The sequence below is a fragment of the Eulemur rufifrons genome, chromosome 21 (genome assembly GCF_041146395.1).
Source record: "Eulemur rufifrons isolate Redbay chromosome 21, OSU_ERuf_1, whole genome shotgun sequence".
NCBI classification, from domain to species: Eukaryota; Metazoa; Chordata; class Mammalia; order Primates; family Lemuridae; genus Eulemur; species Eulemur rufifrons.
This window is the reverse complement of record NC_091003.1, coordinates 6172422-6187903: the sequence shown is the minus strand read 5'-3', so window position 1 is coordinate 6187903 and position 15482 is coordinate 6172422. Positions and strand designations below refer to the sequence as shown.

At 50.8% G+C, this 15482-nt stretch overlaps 1 protein-coding gene across 2 annotated transcripts in view; it reads right to left on the bottom strand.

Annotated features, from left to right (window-relative positions):
* Positions 1-2778: 2778 nt before the first annotated feature.
* Positions 2779-15482, bottom strand: part of KDM2B (lysine demethylase 2B) — a 117233-nt gene continuing 104529 nt past the window's right edge. The window contains exons 14-23 of one of the 2 annotated variants that reach the window (XM_069497631.1): positions 14039-14182; positions 12710-12796; positions 12274-12534; positions 11266-11304; positions 10434-11113; positions 9671-9834; positions 9424-9585; positions 8557-8775; positions 4009-4136; positions 2779-3809 (exon numbers count right to left, since the gene is read on the bottom strand). In XM_069497631.1, coding sequence (XP_069353732.1) covers positions 3735-3809; positions 4009-4136; positions 8557-8775; positions 9424-9585; positions 9671-9834; positions 10434-11113; positions 11266-11304; positions 12274-12534; positions 12710-12796; positions 14039-14182 — 1959 coding nt within the window. In that variant the 3' untranslated portion in view covers positions 2779-3734. Of the gene's footprint in view, positions 4137-8556; positions 8776-9423; positions 9586-9670; positions 9835-10433; positions 11114-11265; positions 11305-11983; positions 12098-12273; positions 12535-12709; positions 12797-14038; positions 14183-15482 lie in introns of both variants that reach the window. The other variant, XM_069497629.1, reaches the window with a different exon arrangement.

Sequence of the window (15482 nt, the reverse complement as noted above, 5' to 3'; positions counted from 1 at the left end):
AGATGGTAGGAGCACCTTCAAAGATGTCACAGTGAACCATAGTGCTTACTTTTGTTGCTTTCTTGTCAGTAAACACTGATTTGATGTTTCTCGTGTCTAGGTATTGTGCTAGGTGGTGTATAAATTATCTCTAGTAGTCCTCAAAGTAGCATTCTAAAGTAGGTACTGTCTCGCTTCTCAGATGGGGAACCTGACCTTTGAGAAATTTAAGCACTTGTCTAAAATCTCATGGTTAAAAAGTGGCTACATCAGAATTTGAACCTAGCTCTGTTGCCAGAGTTTCTCCTAATCCTTCTAATACCACATAGCAAATAAGAAACTTGGTATTAGCCTATGCAAAAAGGTCCTGAAATCTCTTCTCTTTGAGGGCCAACTTGATACAGGGTTATGTTTTTGGTTGAGTTGCAACCAGCTATGGATTCAGTCCCATTGGTAGCAGGCAAGATATCTTAAGAAGTGCCCCACTTCTCAGCTGAGTCTTCTGTGCCAGCTCTGCAGTAACTCTCAGGTGGTCAGAATCCACTGGTCAATTGACAGACGTGAAAATACGCCTGAACTTAAGGAGACAGTCTGCCTCTGTGCCGTGGGGCAGAAACTTTGGCTAGTTGTGACAACATGCCCTTCAGCCTTTTCTCGATTTAAGGGTCAAAGAATGTAAATCAAGGCTTCAGGGGTATTTTCAAATACCTGTCTCTCATGTTTGCCAGTAGAGCCCAGATCAGGCGTTTGCCTAACACAATTAGTGGTCACTAGTTTGAGCAGATCATTACTTCCCAACAGAAGCAGCACCTGAGCTGCTAAAACTTTATGGGCACTTGTCCCTTGTCTGTACTTTTCAGGAGACTCTGGAAATTTAACACTAACTTGATGGTGGGAAATCTTTAAATACAGGATAGCAGGTGACAGGAAGCAAACTTAAGTAGAAGCTAAGCAGGTGCTGGTTTTGTCTAAAATTAAATTCAAATATTCAGATTTGTTTGTACACAGTCGCAGCTTAAAGCACCTTAATGTTTCCCCTTGGATTTATATATTAGAGTAAGAGAAAAAAATATGTAGTGGTGGATTTTTTTGGTAGCATTTTGAAGTAACCGTTTAGGGACCGATGAAAAATTCTTAGTGTACAAGCTTGACACCTGGAATAACTGACTTATTTGGCAGAGGACAAAACATTTTCCCCTGGAATCTGCATTTTTGAAAAGTGGCACATCATGCCTCTTGAAACAAATTTTTTGAGTAGGTCACATGATACGGATAACATTCTGGAAGTCCACAGTGGAATATATCTCCTTGTCCCATCCTCACAATATGCAAGGATGTCATTTGAGGCATCATGGTATCTTTCTTTGTAAACATCAGGCTCCCTAGAGAAAGGGACAGTGCCTCTTTTCTAGGTTACTACGTTGTGATTCAACACAGCAAGCACTCCTTCAGGCTTACGGTCCTTTCATGACTTCATCAGAGATGGCATGTGGGCTCAAGAGCAGCTGCTTGTAACAATCTGTACAAAGACATGATCTTATTGGATTGTTCGGTACTTACAGGGGGAGTTCATCTGTGACCACTGCACTGCCACTGTGGTATCTCTTAAACCTGAATATATGTCATGATGTCTTTGCTTTGTTGTGCCCCTCTGGTGGCTTGGGTCCCAGCCTTGGCAGCCCCTCCCTAGCAGACCCGTGTGCTCCAGGAAACCTTAGAGGAGAAACACTGTCCTCTAACCCCAGCGTCCCTATGTCCCTTAATCAGCTGCAGCTACAAGTTTCAGTGTTAGCAGCTAATGAGTGACTGCAAGAACTGTTCACCAGAAAAACCATGATTACCCTTAAAGCAATTCTCAAGACGACGACTTTACGGGACAGCAGGGTTAACTGTCTCTCATCTGGAGGTTCAGAGAACACCGCCAAGAGAACAGACGTTACCTACCTATCGTTGCGTGTTGAACGATCAGGCCTGGAAAGGGAAGCCACATTTTTGTAAATAAACCATGGAGTGTTAACTAATGTTAACTGAGGTAAGTGGATCCTCTCAGTTAAATTCTGGGGTACAATGGCTTCAGATGTCTTCAGTTTGAGTCAGAAAGGGTCTCTGGATTTAAATTAACAGGAGACAGATCTGCATGGGATCTTTGTCCCATTTGAATAAAACCAGTTTGATGGGGCAAATATAAAACTTAATCATTAGCAGGAAAGGCACATCCTTACAGGGTCAAGGTCTTAATGTTGCTCCTGATTATTGAGGAAGTTGGTTACTTTCTGAATCCTCAGATTCACTGTGTATGTGAATGAGGTTGCTGTCTTTAAAAAAATTCTGTAATTTAAAATTCCTTCCCGCTGGGTTCTGTGTCTGCCACTTGGGGAAGCTACCTCAGAACCAAGCGTCTCCTGCAGCCACCATGGCCCAAGGCTACCTGTGCAAGATAGTAGCCTCTCCCCACTGGGAGGCTGAGTAAATGATACTCAGTCCCCCAAATCTGAGTAACCCTTGGGTAATGGCAAGTGGCTACGGAAATTACTTCGTACAGGTGTGGCAAGAGGCACCCAGACAGGTGAGCCACCCTGCCCTCTTAAGGAATTCTGTACCTAATTCCTACGTATGCCCATTGTTGTTAGCATAGTTCTTTCCTATTACCTTAATTAGCCAAAAACAGTTAAGATCTTTCTGAAGAAGAAAAAGGAAAAAGTCACATACCACGGGGCTGCTGCATTTCTCAGGTGAGTGAGAAATTATACTGTTTTTGGCTTTGAACAATGTATAGTAACCTAGTATTGAGACTCTGGCTCTAGTCAGCTCCTAGAACAAAAACCCTCAAAGTTCAAGAGTGGTTTTTTTTTGTACAATTGTTTATACAAATTCAACAAAGGTAAAATCGCAGCAGGGAAGGTCTAAGAAACACCACCTTACAACAATGGCACTTATAAATGCAGAACTTTACAACTAGGAAATAGCCATGTTACAAACCTAAATGAGAACTCAACTCACACTTCAAAGGAGAGAAAAAAGGGAAAAAAAGGCTATGTGGGAGCATTTATTCTACTTCTTGACTCACGGTGTAAATTAGATCTATGTAGAGTACAAGAGCTCATGCTGGAGCAAACCCTCCTGAGTGCAAAGGCTGAAGTCGAAATTTTAAAATCTGAGAAAAGTGAATTCTATATAGAGGAAACTTGGCAAAGTGTCTTACTTTGACTATAATTTACATTTATCCACAACATGCTCGTGTAACTTCTTGACGTACAAAGGCAGCTCTCAACTTCCAGTTAAACATGCTTTTAAGTGGAAGGTCTTAGCCCACTTTGTCAGATCTGGGCACATTTGTAGATGGGTTGTGTCAATGAAGTACAGGTTAAGTTCTCTCCTACCTTAAGGAAATCAGGAAAATTGGCAATCTCAAAACAATAAAAACACTGGTATGCATTCAAACCTTGCATAAATAACTTTTAAACAATTTGTACAAAAATAGTTCTGCATAATGTAAGATGTAACAAAACCAAACAAACAAACACAAAGTGTCAAGATGGCAGCAGATGTGGTGTGTGGTCCACTTTACGTAGACACCAAAAACCTTGGAGTTGCAAGGAATGAGGTGTCCAAAACAACACCACCACCACCAACAGAAACCCCTAAGCTCAGGCTTCAATAAGAGAATTTCTCCAAAGTCCATCCTCCTCTCTGACGGGAATGTCTTCTTGTAAAGGCCGCCTTAGAAATGGTCCAGAAAGCAGTGCAATTACGATTCAGAAAGACCAAAGGAAAGTGTCCGGCTCACTCATCCCCAAAAGGGGTGGTTGAATGGCTTCTCCTTGCAAAGACTAGCACAATGGAATCGTTCTGTGGTCTGTTGTTCCAAGTTTCAAATGGAAAATAAAAGCCCTCTTCTTTTGTAAAGTCTTTCCCCCTCCCCGGCCCTGTGCCCTCCCTCCCTGCCCACCCCGTATTTACATCCTTGTCCTGGGACTAACTCAGTTTTTGCAGGAGTTTTTCTTCCACTTGCCCAAACTGGACACTCACAGACATTTCGGCTATGAACTGCTCACAGCCTGCCTTGGTGACTTGCTTGCAGTACCTCAGGTCAATATGACAGATGTTTCCACAGCGTTTAAAGAAGGACAGGCACTGATCAGTGACCTTATTGCAGTCTGCAGGGAAAAGGAGACGATGTGAGGAGAGGCGAGGACCGAAGGCCCCAGCCCCAGATGCTCAGCCATGGGGACAGGACAGAGCTCTCTAGCACATTCTAGCCCCTGCTGCCCTAACAAAAATGGTATTTGCTTAAAAGTTCTCCTCTTCAAATGGGGAAGGGTTTCACCCACCAATCATAAAGGTTAATATATGCTTGGAAAGCATTCAGACTGTACCAAGTGAAAATCACTTGTAATCTTAACCCACAGCTGCCTTTTTATATGTATATATTCTCACATAAATAATATATTGCCGTGCACTTATCTGATAAATTCCCAGGAGGGAATCTCTAGGTCAGAGCAAGAACATCTGTAAGGGCACCTTGGGATCCTTTTTGCTCCTGTGGGCCCCAGGCTGTGGAGTGATGCACAGCACTCCTGTTAGTGGTTTTGCCCCAACCGTGGCTAAAGGTCCACCTGCAGCCCAGGCAGAAAGACCAGCCTGATAGAAGGGCTGGGGAGCAAAAGCAGAATTCAGATGGCCTCAGCGGCAGACACGCCCTCTGTGTGTTTCTATCAATTTCTACTTTTTCCTCATACTTTTAGAACTGAATCCACAGTCAACTGGATTAAATGCCCAATTCAGCATCCGACTGAGACTCTGGGAGAGGCAAATGATTCCTACTTTACTCTCTAATGATACAAAGTTTGAGTCCTTGGCCTATCACCCCTCCTATCAACACATTCATTTCTCTATTAAATTGAGTGAGAATAAGAACAGTAAAGGCAAACTGTTGTCACACAGGAAGCCTGTGCTATCCCCATGTCGTCAGAGTCCCTGCAGGGGAGGAGGTGTTGTGCAAGGAAGCACCACACAGTCACCAAGGAACTGGCCACCTTTGTACAACCAGCCCTTTCAAACCGTATCTTCGTGTGAGCACACAATCTTCACACAGGCACTCGCCAGTTCTTGGAGGGGGGTAATTCAGACAATGTAAATATAACCCAGTCTCCTTAAGACAGTAGGAATTCATGAACTCAGAACAGGGTGCTGGAAAACTGCACAACACGCACAGCCACTAACAAATGAGGCCCAGGCAGTTTGGCAGAAGACTGGGAAAGCTGACGAGGATGATGACAAAAAGGCACTTCAAAAGGTTACATCTCAGTTTTTCAAAGGGCAGCTCTTAATCTTCTAATTAATCCTATAAATAGTCACCCCCAGTGGCTGACCCTCTTTATAATCTTACTGCAAAAGTCAAACGATGGATGTTGTATCATGAAACTCCCTCAGAAAAATCATACTCCTAAAAACTCAATACTAGGGTTTGTTTTAAGTAGTGTAATAGGGATTTTGCCATTATGTTAAAATATGCTTATTCCCATACTATTAGTATACTAATAGAAAAAACACACTTCACTGTACTATTTTTGAAAATGTTCCACTTACATGAGGTATCTAAAATAGTCAAACTCTTAGAAACAAAGTGGACAGTGGTTGCCAGGTGCTGGGGGCAAGGGGAACTTAGTTATTGTTAATGGATACAGAGTTTCCGCGTGGAGGGATGAAATAGTTCTGGCCCGCTGTGGTCCCAGCTACTGAGGAGGCTGAGGAAGAAGATGCTTGAGCCTAGGAGTTCAAGACCAGCCTGGGCAACACAGCAAGACTCTGACTCTATAAAAAATTTAAAAATTAGCTGAGTGTGGTGGCATATGCCTATAGTGCCAGCTACCCAGGAAGCTGAGGCAGGACTACCTGAGCCTTGGAATTGGAGGTTGCAGTGACCTGTGATTGTACCAGTGCACTCCAGTCTGGGCAACAGAGCAAGACTGTCTCTTAAAACAGGAATTTCATATGGTTCAACCTGCATAACGTCAGAAATGAAAAACTCACGCTATGAGTTATAGGATAAAGTAGGGGGAAGACTCCCAGAAATGAGAGCAAAAAGACTCAGACATGGAAAATAGAAGGGAAATTAGCTGGGTGTGGTGGTGGATGCCTATAGTTCCAGCTAGTCTCGAAGCCGAGGCAGGAGGAGGATTGCTTGAGCCCAATAGTTCAAGGTTACCGGGAGCTGTGATCACCACCACTGCACTCTAGCCAGGAAAGGGCAAAGAGAAAGGATTCACTAACAGATGAACAATCGAATGGTTTTGGACTTCACCTCCGGACGGCAGAAGACAGTGGAGCAGTCAGTACCTCTAACTTTCTGAAGCAACGTGGTTCCCAAACTAGCTTTCTGTACCCAGCTGAAATACCAACTGAATGTAGGGATATAATCAAAACGTTTTCACAGATGTACAAGGTCTAGAAGATGTCTTCCATCCAATGTAAGAGTAAACCAAGAAACCTAAGAGATCAAATGAGAGTGCCCAGGACAAGACAATGAGGAAACAGGAGGAGGAGGAGAAGTCCAGGGCTACAAAAACTCATCAGGGGACTGATTGATGAGTTTGGGGGCAGGGAGGGGAGAGTATGCAGTTCTGGTGTACAGTATGCTTAGACACTAAGCAAACAAAAAATTAACTCTAGCAAAACAAAAACTCTAGCAAAAGACAAAACATGTCATAATACACCGGTAATTGCATGGTCAGAATAAGGTAAGTAATAGTGACTTAACCAAAAATGAGAAAGATGGAGAGAGAAAAAAAAGAAGGGGGAAAGGATGCAACAATAGTAAATGCCTGTGTTCCAGGGTAGCAAGTTGATGAACAGGAAATTGCAACACAGGTTTGCTATGTTAAAATGTGGCAGTAAGCAGAGGAAGAAAGAGCTCAAGAGTTTAAGGTGGGGTGGGGCGGGGCGGGGCGGGGCAAGGGCCGCCCTGAGCACCCAATAGGTCGATGACTCAGCCTGAATAACAATAGCTGCGAGAATTGCAACTTCACTCCTCAGGAGACCAGATCCTCCAAACAAGTTTAGGGATTCTGAAGCATGTCACCTGTCATCTACTTTGTGGCACAGACTTATTGTATCATTAACTCAACTAGTTACATTGATGGGGGGGAGAATTTTTTTTAAAAATCTAGAAAAGTTCAGGTATAGAGACGTGCCTTAATATACTTAACAGCTATTAGCAAGAACACAGAGCTGTGTGTACTGAGATGATAGGATGACCCCAATCTATCATGGAAAACAAAATGCAGATGATTCGCGCGCACGTGCACACACACACACACACACACGCGACTTCACTGCAGGAGAGGGGGTTTATACTGAGATCTCTGCTACACATCCATAATAACTCAACTAGAATGTAACAAAAAGAGTTCATATAATATCAACAGCTTAAAACCAGATGCCTTGGGCCGTTGTTCCAAGGGCGGCTCCACTGCCAGTTTCAGCTCAGGCACTGAGCCTTGCGCTGGTGTCACTGTGGCAAAGCCTCACTTCACCACACCTCTCTTCTTTTCCTCCATGGGTGAGACAATCCTGGCACCAAAACTTCACAAGCACGAGGAACGGCTTCCTAGGGACCTAGGTCCACCCTATTCAAGCCTCCCCTCCACCTGGCATGTGGCATGGCTGACAGAAACCGTTTATTAGGCTGAACGTGGGACGCACAGGACACACAGGCAAACACCTAAAGAGCCATGGATCTTGATGCGGCAAAACATCATGACAGCACTGTTTTAAAATGTAAAATGAATGAGGTGAGGGTGTCCTTTAGTATTTGGTAATTTCTAGGGGAGAAAAAACCCCAAAAGTTTCTTTCTTTGCTCTTCTATTTTTTGGGTCTCATCCAAACCTGACATCGCCAATCCAGACCATCCTAAGCTTCCCATCCAGAACTGGGTTGGCTGAGCTAACAACAGCAGCGCTGCCTGTGTCGGCCTCACTCACTGGACAGCGGAGCCCAAGTCCTTCAGAACCAACTCCCGCCCCTCAACAAGCGGGCAAGCGCGGCTTCTGCAGCGTGTGTGACACACAACAATAATGGAACCAACTGTAGGGTTTTTTCTGTCCAACAACAAGCCCCTTGATAGCAGGGTCACAAGGGGTACACATAACGGATGACAACAGAGACAGAAAACAAGCTTCTGCCTGCTCATTCGTTATGGGTCACAGCCCTGGTCCTGGGGCCCCTCACCTCCCAGCCCTCTGCTGTCCCCACACCATGGCTGTCAGGCACTAGCTCAGCTGCATCCCCCCGGGAAGCTGTTGCTAGCCCATGTTTTGGGTCAAGAACCACTGTTACGTGGTCCCACTGCTATTAGCACTATTTTTGATAGCAATCATTATAAATCCAATAGGAACTTCTTCATTTAGTGTGTGTTTCCCCTCTAGACTCGGCTGCCTGTCTCATTTGTTGGCATGTCCTAGCACTTAGCATTGTAACCACATAAGTGCGGGCACACAAACAGTTTCAGCACATGTCAAACTCGGCGGGCCTTCCCACAGGGTGCTGGGCAGACCTGATGGGGGCTCCCGACTCACCCGACAGGTTGATCTCAGTTAAGGAGTCTCGGGTGGTGGTGCCAACAGCAGTGAGCAGGTTGATAGACTGGTCGGTGACGTGGTTACAGTAACTCAGGTGGAGCTTGGACAGCAGGGGCATGTGGCGGATGATGAGCCGCAGGGAGGCGTCTGTGATGTCCAGGCCTGCCAGGCGCAGCTCTACAATGTTCCGGAGCTTGCTCCGATTGTCCATCTGACCTGGTGGGGCAGGAAGGAGAGGGCAACCCGTCAGCCTGACATAGGTGATCTGGTCATGCTCAAATGACACCCAGATTACATTTAGCCACAAAGTGTTCCTCCCCAATATCAGTTCTGCAACATTTAAAAATTAGAAGATTCCACATCAGGGTTTAGATTTCTATATTCTCTTGAAAAAGCAGAAAATCTGGAGCCACATTCTACACAGCAGCAACAGGCCAGCCAGCAGGTCTCTACGGCCTGCTCATTTAACTACTGGTGAGGAGCAAAGACCCAGGTACCCACTGGGTCCATCCTGGGACCTTGTCCAACGACAATGACCCTGACTGCCGCAGTCATGGAGGCTTGAAGCCAACGAAGGACAAGTTAACAGAGAAGCAGCCAGATGCACGCAGAGCCCCCAGGAGTAGAGTCTCCGTGTGCGGAAGGGCCTCTGCCTCATCCTGGATCCCCTCTGTGCCTGAAGCTCACTGAGCACAGAGCGGCAGGGACCCATCCCTGTGTCCTCCAGGGAGGGGATGAGGCCTTAGAAGGCTGGAGGACAGATGCACCAGCTGGGGTCTGTGGTCAAATCCAGATCCAACAGCGCAGCTCCATCACCCTACCCCACATGACCCCCTTGGGCACAGCTCCAGCCTGGCAACGTACCTGGCCTGTTATCCGTGGGTGGGGACAGGAGATCCCGCATCTGGGCATCCTTTAGTCCTTCCACCCACTGGACATCCAGGGTCCGGAGCAAAGGACAACTGGAGCTACAGAGGGCCGAGACCGCAATCCATGAGCAGCCCGACAGCACCAAGTCTCGGAGCCCTGGGGGACAGAGAAAAGGGTGTGGTCAGGCGACGGCCCCCAACCACCACCACTATACACTGGGGGTCCCTGGCCCAGGGCTGACCAGGCAAGCGGTTGATGAGCCAGCTCAGCTGCTTCTTGGAGATGTTGGTCCAGCTGAGGTCGAGGGAGACGGGCTGCCGCCGGATGATGCCGCTCAGCATCAGGGGCGTGATGGACTTGCAGTGGTTCAAGTCAATGCGGGTCCACAACCGCTTATCGCAGCACCTGGGGGATGGGCCCGGTAGGGGACATCAGAGGAGGGGGCCCTACACAGCTGTAACTCCCCCCACCCACCAACCTCCGAGGATGCCCCTTAACTCAGCCCTCTGGACCCATCTGTTTAGTGCCCGTCCTGCCCACACGCGAGCACCTGCTCTCCACCAAGCATTTACCGTGGGCTTGTTATGGCCTCCGGGCCTGCACCTCCACCCAGCCCGAGAGGCCGGCCTCACGCCTGAGCACACACGAGCATCAAGAACAGCCGAGGCCAAAAGGCTCGTAAATATCAAGCTGGGATTCAAGTCAGTGACAGGCACCCGTGCTCCTCCCCTAGGCTAACTCTCTGAAGACGAAGGCTTATTGGGTCCTTAATGCACCTTTCGGGGGCTAAATCAGGAAGCGAAACAGGGTCTCCTCCTCTGACAAGACCAGACGAAGAGGACCGCAAGAGCCACCAGGAAGTATCTACAGAGCACAATTAAGCAGCACTGGGGCTTAGCAGGAAAGAGTCTCGCAGGTGATTCCAGTGGGGACATGCCATGCACAGGCCATCCCCAGGGCAGCCTGAGCCTTAACCTAGTGCCTGACACACGGCTGCCCCTCACCAGCGGTTCCAGGTCCTGCAGACCCGCATGCAGACACACAGGTCTTGGTGGCTGAGGTAGCTGAAGACGGCCATCCACACCTCCCTGTGCATGACATGTGCTGCCCCATCGTCCAGGGGCAGCGAGTCGGGCGGGGGGCTGATGGGGGGTGGCCGGATCACATGGCGCTCCATCTGGATGCACTTGGGCGGGGACACGGAGGGCGGGGGCCGGGAGATGACACGGGGTGGGCTGCGCAGGCCAGGCCCCAGCTGGTGCCGCAGCTCCCGGGGGGTGCCGTTGAGCCCCTTGCTGAAGCGGTGGGGGCGCTCGCAGAGGCCCAGGGGCCGCTTGGGCTCCTCGTTCTCGCTCTCGGGCTCCGACTTGATGGGCTGGTGGTTCTCGTTGGCCAGGCTGCTCTCCGTCTTCTGGATCTCGTGGTTGAGCTCCTTGCTCAGCTCCTTGCTCAGCTCCTTGTTGGGAAGCCGCCGTTTCCGGCGCATCTTCACCTTCTTCTTCTCCTCCGGCCCCTCGGCCCCCTCGGTGCTGGGCCCGGCCGTGGGTGAGCTGGAGCGTGAGTGGTCGCTCTCCCTGGCCTTGGGGGGTGCCTCGGGCAGATCGTCCTCTGGCTCCTGCTTGAAGCGCCGGAGGGGCTTGTTGGCCAGTGCCATGCGGTCTTCCGCGTTCTTCCAGGAGCGCCGCTGAGTGTGCGAGGGAGGAGGGAAAGCAGGTCAGCCTCTGGGGCTCCGGGCTGCGCCCACCCAAGGCCTCCCGCCCCTCTACCGTGGGACCGTAGCCCAGGCAGCTCTGACCACTCTGGCCCGGAGCACAGGGAGGGAGGCAAAGACAGTACCTTTTTCCTGAAAAGCTTATCTTCTTTGCCAGGTTTTAGCTGTCACAGGAAAGAAAGGATATGGAGCTTGCTCCCGGGGCTTATGGAATTTGGTCCCCTCTACCCCACCATGAGCCCACGGTCTCTAGAGTAGGGGCTGGAGGGACGCCTTCCCCACAAATGCCACCTTCTTCACGTCTGACTGACAGACGGGTGGGCCCTGCCTGCCGCTTTCAAGAAAGAAGCTGGAAGGAAGTAGCTGACTATGGTCGAATTGTTCCCATCCAACTGACCTCCCACCCCGGACAGACCAGAGAAAAGCAGCCCCTCATTCAAATCAGCCCTGGCTCTGGGAGCCCGTTCTGGAGCACAGGCCTGTGGCCATTCCCAGCCAAGCTGGAAGGGCCGGAGCTGGGAGAAGAGACTCCAGGCGCCACCCTGTGGCTGGTGAGGGCAAGGCCAGTGGGCGGAGCAGGGCCACCGGGATCCTCCGATGTTCCCTGGACTCACAGAGCTTCCCAGGGCTTCCATCCCAAGATCCCAACCCGCCAAGGCTCTGGTCACAGAGCTTCCCGGGCCCTGCGCCAGAACCATGAACCACAGCTCTGGGCCAAGGCCTGGGAAGCGGCACCTTGGGAGAGTTAGCAGCAGTTGGAGGACCAGTGGGGCAGGGCAGGGGACAGCCGGGGACTCGCAAGTCCCCAGGGCCTGGGGTGGGGTGGGGGCGACGTGGGAGCACCTGCTGCTGGAAGTGAGTGAGACTGGATCTCCACCAAGGGCTGAGGCTGCTGCCTAGAGGGGGCCTCGGCGAGAGGTGAGAGGAGGAACCCGGGGACGTTTGAAGCGTCGAGGCCTAAAGGGGATGGGAAGAGGAGTGACTTGCTGGTTTTCCCCTCCTTTCTTTGGGCCGGGCTCTCAGGACTTAGGTGACCTGCTCCAGGCAGCAAGAGGCCCATCCCCGCCCCCTGCCCCCGCCCCCAGGACCAGCCAGGCCACCCCCTCCGCCACCCAGCCCCTCCCGGTCCGTACTCGCTTGCGGCCACTCAGCTCTTGGGGCTTCTCATATTTCCGCTTCCTCCTCAGGTGCACATCATCAGACTTTCTGCGTAGGATGCCATCCGGGGGCACCTTCTTGGGGTGCTCGTCCGATCTGCGCCTGGGAGCCTCCTCACACTCGCCCCTCCGCTTGGCAGGCTCCTGCCCGTCCTTGATGTCCCGGTTCATCTTCTGCTCCTTGAGCAGGGAGCCGGGCAGATTTGAGGCGTACTTAAAGCCAGGGCCACGCTTTTGCTTGTAGGCCAAAAAGAGAGAAGGAACAAACCAACTGTATATCTTTGGCCGTGCCCTGCCCGCCCCCAGGCCCACAGCACCCCACCTGCCTGACACTCAGGGAGAGGCTGGTCCTGGCAAGGCCCAGGCCCACCCCGCTCCCGGCTCACCCTGGGACTTGGAGCCCGGCACTCACTTTCCCGGTCTTGCCGGCGTGGTTACACTTCGGACACTCCCAGCAGTTTGGAAGCTCGTCGTTGACCACACCCTCTGACTCCTTAATCTGTGAGGGACACACTGGGACTCAGCAAGCAGGGAAGGACAGAGGGAAGGGGCCTCCCGGCCAGGGGTCTCTGGAGGTGTCTGCCAGAAACATCAACACCCCCTTCCTGATGGCACGTCCATCCCGTCTCCAGCCTAAAGAATAAAGAGCTGCCAAGAGCTGGTGGAGACAGGTGGCTCTGGAGTCGGGCCGGGGTTCAAATGCTCAACCTCTGCCTCCCAGTGACAGTCTCTGCGGGCCAGTGCCCTTGTCCATAAGACGGGGTCAACGTATCCATCTCACTGGTGGTTTGCAAAACTTCAATGAGATGACCCAGGTAAAGCTATGAGCTCAGAGCCTGGCACACAGAAAGGACCTTCCAGAGAACTCTATGGGTGTCAGGTGTGAATGAGTCAGTGACACGGCTGTTACCGCCCACACAGAGCACATGAACTGGGAGAGACAAATAACCAAGCAATTGAAACGAGAGGGAAGGGCTGACTTCCAAGCCAAGGCAATGACAGCACCTCCTCTGGAGTGGCGTGTTTGCGTTCGAGTGTCATGGGGGAGTGAGGGTCAAAACAAACTCCCACGACCTCTGCTGAGGGAAAGTGGTCGCCTCACAGCTGGAATATCATTCTGGGCAGCCCCCCCAGATCTCTGTGAAACACACACAGACATGCAGGCTCTGACACGGGGCCGATGGGCACAGCACAGGCAGGCACAGCATAGCCGTCACCCAGGAGAAGGTAGCCCTGCCCTGGGCACACCAAAGGAACAGGTTCCCGGCGCAAAGGAACAGGAATGTAACCACCTGTTGTCTCAGGCTCTGCCCTCCCGGCCTAGGCCCTGTTCTCCCAGAAGCCCAGAGCCGGCTCCAGCCAGCAGCCCAGCCACCTGGAGTCTCTCCCTCTGGCCCAAGTGCAAACACGCAGCCCATGTTTTCTGTCTGCTGAGACTCTGGGAACCCTCCACGGTTCTGACGTCCTGGGCGTGGGGCCGGGGGGTGGCATATGTTCCTTCCCTCAAAGATACTGGGCGTCTGAGCTGCTCTAGACCTCTGCTTGCTGTCCTGGGCTCATGACTCGACACAAGGAGCACCCAGACTCAGGTTCCCCAGGAATTTACATGCCACTTGCATCCCACCGCCTCAGCGGCAGTATCCAGGGAGGGAGCCTTACCCCACCCCTCGGCGTCAGCACCACCGGAGGCCCTGGGGTGGGGTGTCAAGCAGCACAGCCAGGGCCCCCAGGGGCTGCTCACCTTAAGGCATCCAGGGTGGATGATTTCATTGCAGATGGAGCACTCCATGAGCATGAGGTTAAACTTGCCTTCTTCCTCTTCCACTGTGTCTTCCTTCCCCGCCTCGCCACACACGAGGCACACAGCGGTGTGGGGCAGCACTGGCTGGGAGCCGGGAGAGCACAGACAGGTCAGCCAGGGTGGGAAGGACAGACCGGGGGCCTGTCAGGAGATGTCAGAAAACTGGCCCAGGCACATTCAGTCACTCATTCATTCAAATACTTATCAGGCTACTACCTTGATATACTAGATGCTATGCTAAGTGCTGGGAATACAGCAATGAACAAGACAGCTTGAAATCTCTGCGCCTCCCTGAGCTTACAGGGAGGCAGACAAAATGAAGAACAACAGAGCACACTAGATGGAGATGAGGCCCAGGGCCAGGGGAGGGATGGAAGGGGAGATCAGTTAAACGTGGAGGTCAGGAAAGGCCTCATATTTGGCAAAGACCTGCAAGAGCCGGGTGTGTGCCCAGCCGAGATCCACGTGGGGCTGAGGCTCCACCTCACCAGGGGGTCAAAGGATAGCCCACAGACTCTGGGCTCCCCAAGACCTTTACAGAGAGGTCTACGAGGTCAAAACTATCTTCAGAACAGCAGTAAGACATTATTTGCCTTTTGCACGGTGTTGATATTCGCACTGGTGGGTGAAACTGCTGGCCCCTTAGCACTCGTCAAGGCAGGGCCCCCAAGTATACCAGCAGTCAGGGGCTGACTCATGGCCACTTTCATTTAAGAATGTCTTTAATGAAGCAGCAGAAATTATTAATTTTATGAAAACCTAGACCCTTGAGTACATACCCTTTTCACATTCTGTGTGACAAAATACGAAGTATGCACCGGCCGGGCGCGGTGGCTCACACCTGTAATCCCAGCACTCTGGGAGGCCGAGGCAGGCGGATCGTTTGAGCTCGGGAGTTCGAGACCAGCCTGAGCAAGAGCGAGACCCCTTCTCTACTAAAAATAGAAAGAAATTATCTGGACAACTAAAAATATATATAGAAAAAATTAGCCAGGCATGGTGGCACATGCCTGTTGTCCCAGGTACTCGGGACGCTGAGGCAGGAGGATCCCTTGAGCCCAGGAGTTTGAGGTTGCTGTGAGCTAGGCTGACGCCACAGCACTCTAGCCCGGGCAACAGAGAGAGACTCTGTCTCAAAAAAAAAAAAAACAATTAAAAAAAAAAAAAAAAAAAAGGAAGTACGCACCAAGCACTTTTGCACATTGAAGGACGATGGTTATCGAAGGAAAGGCCCTTGTGACTAAGTTGTGAGCTGAACTGGCCACATTCTACACAGAGCGTTTTACTTGAAAGAATGACTGATAAAAACCCTGTGGGTACTGGTACTTCGTGAAGAAGCATGCCGGTCATTTCTAGAACAATAATCGATGGCGGCTGGGCGTGG